The 10,713-nt window shown below is 39.4% G+C and overlaps 1 protein-coding gene across 1 annotated transcript in view; it reads right to left on the bottom strand.

The window, feature by feature from the left end:
• Positions 1-806: 806 nt before the first annotated feature.
• Positions 807-10,713, bottom strand: part of LOC139402266 (ephrin type-A receptor 6-like) — a gene marked incomplete at its 5' end in the record, with an annotated part of 50,690 nt that continues 40,783 nt past the window's right edge. The window contains 3 exons of the mRNA XM_071146364.1: positions 807-1,563; positions 6,412-6,561; positions 6,953-6,961. Of these exons, the coding sequence (XP_071002465.1) occupies positions 1,449-1,563; positions 6,412-6,561; positions 6,953-6,961 (274 nt within the window). The remainder of the gene's footprint in view (positions 1,564-6,411; positions 6,562-6,952; positions 6,962-10,713) is intronic.

Genomic DNA, 10,713 nt, shown 5'->3' with positions numbered 1-10,713 from the left:
TGGAGTTAAAACCTACAGGAGGGTCTCGCTCCAGGAACAGGGCTGGAGTTAAAACCTCCAGGAGGGTCTCTCTCCAGGAACAGGGCTGGAGTTTAAACCTCCAGGAACAGGGCTGGAGATGCTCTAGATGCTCAAGCACTATGGATTGTACTTCCGTCAAAGTAAAGTATTTCTTATGGTACATGTCTGAGGTTGTTTTCGGTTTGTGATTTGTTGTGGAGTGGAGTTGCACTCTTCTCCTTGTTCTACAAGTGAGGAAACTGTAGCCTGGTCCCAGATCTGTTGATGCCCTTGACTACTCTGTCCTTGTCAAGCCAAACAAGGCCATGAGTAACGAAGCACGACATAGCAGAAACAGACTGTCAGTCAGTCAGCTAAGGACACTGCATATTGCTGAGTAAAGACAAAGATTGTGGATGAAAACTAAACAAAGATGTCTGTTCAAACTGAACAAGGATGTTCAAACTGAACAAGGATGTCTAATCAAACTGAACAAGGATGTCTAATCAAACTGAACATGACTTTTCCACAAATACTTCACATATTATGGTTGATGATGGATTATACATTTATAAAATCAGATGACATTCATTTGTCTTCTCTTTGCTCCAAAATCTCCTCCACATTGTCCTTTCTCTTCCAGTTGGTTCAGAATCTCCTCCACATTGTCCTTTCTCTTCCTATTGGTCAGAATCTCCTCCACATTGTCCTTTATTTTCCTATTGGTCAGAATCTCCTCCACATTGTCCTTTCTCTTCCAGTTGGTCAGAATCTCCTTCACATTGTCCTTTATTTTCCTATTGGTCAGAATCTCCTCCACATTGTCCTTTCTCTTCCTATTGGTCAGAATCTGCTGCTTGATAATTGAACAAGGAAACAAAACATCTGAAATAAATAAGACACATTTAATCATCCCATTTTTTTGTCAAAAGTAGTGGTCTTTAAACGGAAAGTCCTGTTTCAGTCCGTCTCCGTCCACCTGATTGGAGGAAGACCCATCAGTGCACTTGTCTCTCCATGTGCTTCGTACTGCGCGTGTCTGTCCTAAACGGAGAGTCCTGTTTCAGTCCGTCTCCGTCCACCTGATTGGAGGAAGACCCATCAGTGCACTTGTCTCTCCATGTGCTTCGTACTGCGCGTGTCTGTCCTAAACGGTGCACCATGAAGGGAAAAGGGTGCTGATCAGGACGCGGGCTGAAACTACCTCCATCTCAAGTCTTCTGGATCAGGGACAGAAGCCTCCTTGGTAAAAACTACTGTAGTCCACGGGTAACAGTTCACCAGTCCGCCGAGAGAACATCTAGAATTTTAGAAACAAGCGTTTCTTATTGAACGAGTTCAGCTAATCGCTCTCTGTTTTCAGTTTGTTTTCTTTTCCGTTCGGTGCCGAATGAACACACCCAGGCCTGTCTGTCTGTCTGTGCGGTCCTAGCGTTCTGGGGGTTGGTTTAGATGTGGAAGCCGTTGTGTTGGACGGTGAGGAACTGTAGACGGAGACTCTGAATGCTGCTCACTATCCTCCTCTGGTGGCCAATCAGAGACACACCAATACGCCTGATGTCCCTGAGGACAAGAGATACAGACACTATATGAGTTAGGTTCACTGTTTAGAGGAGATACAGACACTATATGAGGTAGGTTAACTGTTTAGAGGAGATACAGACACTATATGAGTTAGGTTCACTGTTTAGAGGAGATACAGACACTATATGAGGTAGGTTAACTGTTTAGAGGAGATACAGACACTATATGAGTTAGGTTAACTGTTTAGAGAGGATACAGACACTATATGAGGTAGGTTAACTGTTTAGAGGAGATACAGACACTATATGAGTTAGGTTAACTGTTTAGAGAGGATACAGACACTATATGAGTTAGGTTAACTGTTTAGAGGAGATACAGACACTATATGAGTTAGGTTAACTGTTTAGAGGAGATACAGACACTATATGAGTTAGGTTAACTGTTTAGAGGAGATACAGACACTATATGAGTTAGGCTAACTTAACTGTTTAGAGGAGATACAGACACTTAATGAGTTAGGTTAACTGTTTAGAGGAGATACAGACACTATATGAGTTAGGCTAACTGTTTAGAGAGGATACAGACACTATATGAGTTAGGTTAACTGTTTAGAGAGGATACAGACACTATATGAGTTAGGTTAACTGTTTAGAGAGGATACAGACACTATATGAGTTAGGTTAACTGTTTAGAGAGGATACAGACACTATATGAGTTAGGTTAACTGTTTAGAGGAGATACAGACACTATATGAGTTAGATTAACTGTTTAGAGAGGATACAGACACTATATGAGTTAGGTTAACTGTTTAGAGGAGATACAGACACTATATGAGTTAGGTTAACTGTTTATAGGAGATACAGACACTATATGAGTTAGGTTAACTGTTTATAGGAGATACAGACACTATATGAGTTAGGTTAACTGTTTAGAGAGGATACAGACACTATATGAGTTAGGTTAACTGTTTAGAGGAGATACAGAGATTATATGAGTTAGGTTAACTGTTTAGAGAGGATACAGACACTATATGAGTTAGGTTAACTGTTTAGAGGAGATACAGACACTATATGAGTTAGGTTAACTGTTTAGAGAGGATACAGACACTATATGAGTTAGGTTAACTGTTTAGAGGAGATACAGACACTATATGAGTTAGGTTAACTGTTTAGGATACAGACACTATATGAGTTAGGTTAACTGTTTAGAGAGGATACAGACACTATATGAGTTAGGTTAACTGTTTAGAGGAGATACAGACACTATATGAGTTAGGTTAACTGTTTAGGATACAGACACTATATGAGTTAGGTTAACTGTTTAGAGAGGATACAGACACTATATGAGTTAGGTTAACTGTTTAGAGAGGATACAGACACTATATGAGTTAGGTTAACTGTTTAGAGGAGATACAGACACTATATGAGTTAGGTTAACTGTTTAGGATACAGACACTATATGAGTTAGGTTAACTGTTTAGAGAGGATACAGACACTATATGAGTTAGGTTAACTGTTTAGAGGAGATACAGACACTATATGAGTTAGGTTAACTGTTTAGAGAGGATACAGACACTATATGAGTTAGATTAACTGTTTAGAGGAGATACAGACACTATATGAGTTAGGTTAACTGTTTATAGGAGATACAGACACTATATGAGTTAGGTTAACTGTTTAGAGGAGATACAGACACTATATGAGTTAGGTTAACTGTTTAGAGAGGATACAGACACTATATGAGTTAGGTTAACTGTTTAGAGGAGATACAGAGATTATATGAGTTAGGTTAACTGTTTAGAGAGGATACAGACACTATATGAGTTAGGTTAACTGTTTAGAGGAGATACAGACACTATATGAGTTAGGTTAACTGTTTAGAGGAGATACAGACACTATATGAGTTAGGTTAACTGTTTAGGATACAGACACTATATGAGTTAGGTTAACTGTTTAGAGAGGATACAGACACTATATGAGTTAGGTTAACTGTTTAGAGGAGATACAGACACTATATGAGTTAGGTTAACTGTTTAGGATACAGACACTATATGAGTTAGGTTAACTGTTTAGAGAGGATACAGACACTATATGAGTTAGGTTAACTGTTTAGAGAGGATACAGACACTATATGAGTTAGGTTAACTGTTTAGAGGAGATACAGACACTATATGAGTTAGGTTAACTGTTTAGGATACAGACACTATATGAGTTAGGTTAACTGTTTAGAGAGGATACAGACACTATATGAGTTAGGTTAACTGTTTAGAGGAGATACAGACACTATATGAGTTAGGTTAACTGTTTAGGATACAGACACTATATGAGTTAGGTTAACTGTTTAGAGAGGATACAGACACTATATGAGTTAGGTTAACTGTTTAGAGAGGATACAGACACTATATGAGTTAGGTTAACTGTTTAGAGGAGATACAGACACTATATGAGTTAGGTTAACTGTTTAGGATACAGACACTATATGAGTTAGGTTAACTGTTTAGAGAGGATACAGACACTATATGAGTTAGGTTAACTGTTTAGAGAGGATACAGACACTATATGAGTTAGGTTAACTGTTTAGAGGAGATACAGACACTATATGAGTTAGGTTAACTGTTTAGAGGAGATACAGTACATCAGTTAGATTAACTTAATAACTGAAGTTTGGTTCCTAAATGCGTGTGGTAGCAGAATCAGAATCCTTTAGGTAACATTTATAAATAAGATGTTTTATTCATTTTCACAAGTATGCTTATGTGGGAAAAGTTCATTTTCCCATTGGGGAGAGGTTAGGCCTGTCTTCTTATGGGAATGTGTCTAACTATTTACATGTCCCCTCTGAGGTTGCCCTTATCTTGATTTAGTATATATGACCTGAGAGGCTCACTGTCTCTCTGTGATCTTGTCCAGGAGGGATTGTATTTGATATATGCCATTGGATGAGGTAATGTTTTTGGTCCTAAGTGGTACCAAGAACGAGATAGGAACTTAGTTTAGGAGACCAAACTGAACAATAATTTATAGCCAATGCTGTCTGGCTATGTGTCTTTGCTATAAAGGATCTCAGTTGCCAATGTGTAAGCACTCTCAGATAATTCATTTATAGACACTGAATTGATCTGAGAGTCAAACAGGGCTATGGTGAAGCTCATATAATTAAAGATGGACTTTATGATAACTCTGACTTGTGTGTGGTTTGCTCTCTCATGATTTGGTAATACAGGAAATTTCCACGACATTTGGCAACGAGGAAGGGATAATGAATCTTCACTTGGTGACCGTTCCTGACGATCTAGGTAAATAAATTGTGCACGAGAGATCCCTCAAACTCGGGATCTTAGGGAAACCACACTTCGGGAACGAAGCAGATGGACCAACCTTTGATCTGAGAGGAAGCAAGCCGAGTGGATAACACATCTCGAACTGAGTTTTTCTTAAGAAAAAGGTGAGCGAACCACACACAGATTTGAAGTCTATGTTGTTTAAATATGCCTGTTACGTATACTCTGAGCGTGAATTCCTTTGTAAGGAAGGCACCTTGGCGGCGTAAGCAGGGGCGAGTCAGAGGAGAGTAATCTGGGAGTTTGTGGACTCAAAAGATACTCTGCCACTGTCCGGTTGCGAGTGACCAAGAGCTGTCCTGACACTGAATTGATCACAGTGGGGATTGGTGCGGTCTGTAGGGGTGAGGGGCCAGGGGACTGACTGTGTGTTCTGTGTGAAACATGGCACTTGGTGAAGCCCTATTGGAAGAAGGACCTCACTCTGTGTGTCTGTGTGATTGTCTAAGTGACCCTCAGAAGTGGTGAATTCCAATTATTTTAAATGTGCTAGCCAGGTATGCCCTGGGTTACTCTGTGTGAGTATTTTGTTATGGGATCACTAGGTAATAGTTGTCGGACTGTTCTGTGTGAGCGGGGTAGGTTGACTCTGTGTGAGTAACCTTTCAAGGATGTTCTGATGTTCTGTGTGAACGTCTGACCAGTTCTGTGTGAACATCTGACCAGTTCTGTGTGAACATCTGACCAATCCTGTGTGGGTTGAATCCTTAAAGTTCTGTGTGAACATCTGACCAATCCTGTGTGGGTTGAATCCTTAAAGTTCTGTGTGAACATCTGACCAGTTCTGTGTGGGTTGAATCCTTAAAGTTCTGTGTGAACATCTGACCAGTTCTGTGTGAACATCTGACCAATCCTGTGTGGGTGATCCTTAAAGTTCTGTGTGCACGTCTGACCAGTTCTGTGTGGGTGATCCTTAAAGTTCTGTGTGAACATCTGACCAATCCTGTGTGGGTGATCCTTAAAGTTCTGTGTGAGTACCTAAGATTTCTTATGTTTTATATGGATTCTGTGAATTATTTGAAATTATGATCAATTGTATGTGTGTATAATCAGTTACTAGAGATTTGATAAAGTAATGCTGAGAATATAATTAGATACAATTTAAACCACCCATTCGTAGATTTGGGTTGGTATCTTAAATGGATAATTTGATGAAAATGAGGTTTTAAGCACTATTAAACTAGTCTACAAAATCTGGGAAATTGAGCTCTAGAAACTGATTAGAGTGTGTCCACTTTTGGTTATCTTACCCTAACAATGTAACTATAGAAAGCATATTGATTATCTACGTCTGGGTACAACATTTGAAATGTCATAGATGTTGGTGAGGGTCTGGGCAGGGTGATGTTGGTGAGGGTCTGGGCATGATGATGTTGTGGATGTTGGTGAGGTTAGTTTGTATGCGGGTGCTTTGTATTGTAAAAATAAGATGAACTCAATAATACACAGTAGATTGAAGTTATATTGATTAAATAAATAATCTCTGGTCAGAATACAGGGAATAGGCTGCTATTTGGGAAGCAGACGGCATCTCCTGATCCACTCACTCTATACTCATGGTGGAGACAGAGTCCAGGGTGGTGAACCCTGCTGCCAGGAACTGGTTCTTGTATTGGCTCATCTTGATGGAGTCCAGCCAATCACCGATGGAGATGAACAGAGGGTAGTCCGGCACGTCCTCCAGTGATTCTGGAAAACTGAGTCGATACAGAGAGGAAGAGAAATGGGAGATATGAGAGACGGAGCTGGTGGTGCCAAACGCTGAGGTTACTAGCTGCTAATAGGCCAGCCAAATGCGTAGGTTACTAGCTGCTAACAGGCCAGCCAAATGCTTAGGTTACTAGCTGCTAATAGGCCAGCCAAATGCGTAGGTTACTAGCTGCTAACAGGCCAGCCAAATGCTTAGGTTACTAGCTGCTAACAGGCCATTCAAATGCTTAGGGTTGATAATACGACCAGGATGGGTTGATATTTTGACCAGGATGGGTTGATACTATAACCAGGATTTGTTGATAATATGACCAGGATGGGTTTATAATACGACCAGGATGGGTTGATAATATTACCAGGATGGGTTGATAATATTACCAGGATTGGCTGATAACAGGACCGGGATGGGTTGATAATACGACCAGGATGGGTTGATAATATGGGTTGATACTATGACCAGGATGGGTTGATAATATATCCAGGATGGGTTGATAATATGACCAGGATGGGCTGATAATATGGGTTGATACTATGACCAGGATGGGTTGATAATATAACCAGGATGGGTTGATAATATGGATTGATACTATGACCAGGATGGGTTGATAATATTACCAGGATGGGTTGATAATATGACCAGGATGGGTTGATAATATAACCAGGATGGGTTGATAATATGACCAGGATGGGTTGATAATATGACCAGGATGGGTTGATAATATAACCAAGATGGGTTGATAATACGACCAGGATGGGTTGATAATATAACCAGGATGGGTTGATACTATAACAAGGATGGGTTGATAATATGACCAGGATGGGCTGATAATATGGGTTGATACTATGACCAGGATGGTTTGATCATATGACCAGGATGGGTTGATCATATGGGTTGATACTATGACCAGGATGGGTTGATAATATGACCAGGATGGGTTGATAATATAACCAGGATGGGTTGATAACACGACCAGGATGGGTTGATAATATAACCAGGAATGGTTGATAATATAACCAGGATGAGTTGATAATATAACCAGGATGGGTTGATAATACGACCAGGATGGGTTGATAATATGGGTTTAGAATATAACCAGGATGTGTTGATAATATAACCAGGATGGGTTGATAATATGACCAGGATGGGTTGATAATATAACCAGGATGGGTTGATAATATGACCAGGATGGGTTGATAATATGACCAGGATGGGTTGATAATATGACCAGGATGGGTTGATAATATGACCAGGATGGGTTGATAATATGACCAGGATGGTTTGATAATATGGGTTGATAATATAACCAGGATGGGTTGATAATATAACCAGGATGGGTTGATAATATGGGTTGATAATGCGACCAGGTTGATAATATGACCAGGATGGGTTGATAATATAACCAGGATGTGTTGATAATATAACCAGGATGGGTTGATAATACGACCAGGATGGGTTGATACTATAACCAGGATGGGTTGATAATATGACCAGGATGGGTTGATAATATGACCAGGATGGGTTGATAATATGACCAGGATGGGTTGATAATATAACCAGGATGGGTTGATACTATAACCAGGATGGGTTGACAATATGACCAGGATGGGTTGATAATATAACCAGGATGGGTTGATAATATGGGTTGATAATGGGACCAGGATGGGTTGATAATATAACCAGGATGGGTTGATAATATGGGTTGATAATATAACCAGGATGGGTTGATACTATAACCAGGATGGGTTGATAATATGGGTTGATAATATGACCAGGATGGGTTGATAATATAACCAGGATGGGTTGATAATATGGGTTGATAATGGGACCAGGATGGGTTGATAATATAACCAGGATGGGTTGATACTATAACCAGGATTGGTTGATAATATGGGTTGATAATATAACCAGGATGGGTTGATACTATAACCAGGATGGGTTGATAATATGGGTTGATAATATGACCAGGATGGGTTGATACTATAACCAGGATGGGTTGATAATATAACCAGGATGGGTTGATAATATGACCAGAATGGGTTGATAATATAACCAGGATGGGTTGATAATACGACCAGGATGGGTTGATAATAAGACCAGGATGGGTTGATAATGCGACCAGGATTGGTTGATAATGCAACCAGGATGGGTTGATAATATGACCAGGATGGGTTGATAATTTAAACACGATGGGTTGATAATATAACCAGGATTGGTTGATAATACGACCAGGATGGGTTGATAATATGACCAGGATGTGTTGATAATATGACCAGGATTGTGCCTTTGGCTTCTGGACAATGAAAGAAAGTTGATATGAAATGCTGGTGAGAAATAATACTATGAGGAAGTCTGTATATAATAACGGTCTCTAAGTTTCTACGGATGGATATTGGCCAGGCTACCTCGAAGCTAGACTGATTATTAATTGAACTGAAGTTAAATGTCTCAAGGTTTCAAACAATTATACTGCCTATGTACTGTATTCTACTCCTCTAACTAGACTATGTACTGTATGCTGCTCCTCTATCTAGGCTATGTACTGTATTCTACTCCACTAACTAGACTATGTACTGTATTCTACTCCCCTAACTAGACTATGTACTGTATTCTACTCCTCTATCTAGACTCTAACTATGACTATGTACTGACTATGTACTACTCCTCTATCTAGACTATGTACTGTATTCTACTCTATCTAGACTATGTACTGTATTCTACTCCTGTAATCTAGACTATGTACTGTATTCTACTCCTCTATCTAGACTATGTACTGTATTCTGCTCCTCTATCTAGTACTGTATTCTACTCCTATAACTAGACTATGTACTGTATTCTACTCCTCTATCTAGACTATGTACTGTATTCTACTCCTCTATCTAGACTATGTACTGTATTCTCCTCTATCTAGACTGTACTGTATTCCTCTATCTACTAGTACTGTATTCTATAGTATGTACTGTATTCTACTCCTCTATCTAGACTATGTACTGTATTCTACTCCTCTATCTAGACTATGTACTGTATTCTGCTCCTATAACTAGACTATGTACTGTATTCGACTCCTGTTCTGCTCCTCTATCTAGACTATGTACTGTATTCTGCTCCTCTATCTAGACTATGTACTGTATTCTGCTCCTTTATCTAGACTATGTACTGTATTCTACTCCTATAACTAGACTATGTACTGTATTCTACTCCTCTATCTAGACTATGTACTGTATTCTACTCCTCTATCTAGACTATGTACTGTATTCTACTCCTCTATCTAGACTATGTACTGTATTCTGCTCCTCTATCTAGACTATGTACTGTATTCTGCTGCTCCTCTAACTAGACTATGTACTGTATTCTACTCCTCTATCTAGACTATGTACTGTATTCTACTCCTCTATCTAGACTATGTACTGTATTCTGCTCCTATAACTAGACTATGTACTGTATTCGACTCCTGTTCTGCTCCTCTATCTAGACTATGTACTGTATTCTGCTCCTCTATCTAGACTATGCACTGTATTCTGCTCCTATAACTAGACTATGTACTGTATTCGACTCCTGTTCTGCTCCTCTATCTAGACTATGTACTGTATTCTACTCCTCTATTTAGACTATGTACTGTATTCTGCTCCCGTTCTACTCCTCTATCTAGACTATGTACTGTATTCTACTCCTCTATCTAGACTATGTACTGTATTCTGCTCCCGTTCTACTCCTCTATCTAGACTATGTACTGTATTCTACTCCTATAACTAGACTATGTACTGTATTCTGCTCCCGTTCTGCTCCTCTAACTAGACTATGTACTGTATTCTACTCCTCTATCTAGACTATGTACTGTATTCTGCTCCTCTAACTAGACTATGTACTGTATTCTACTCCTCTAACTAGACTATGTACTGTATTCTACTCCTCTATCTAGACTATGTACTGTATTCTACTCCTCTATCTAGACTATGTACTGTATTCGACTCCTGTTCTGCTCCTCTATCTAGACTATGTACTGTATTCTACTCCTCTATCTAGACTATGTACTGTATTCTACTCCTCTATCTAGACTATGTACTGTATTCTACTCCTCTATCTAGACTATGTACTGTATTCTACTCCTCTATCTAGACTATGTACTGTATTCTGCTGCTCC

Source organism: Oncorhynchus clarkii, unplaced genomic scaffold, assembly GCF_045791955.1.
Source record: "Oncorhynchus clarkii lewisi isolate Uvic-CL-2024 unplaced genomic scaffold, UVic_Ocla_1.0 unplaced_contig_12675_pilon_pilon, whole genome shotgun sequence".
Classification (NCBI taxonomy): Eukaryota; Metazoa; Chordata; class Actinopteri; order Salmoniformes; family Salmonidae; genus Oncorhynchus; species Oncorhynchus clarkii.
This window is presented reverse-complemented; position numbering and strand designations above follow the sequence as displayed.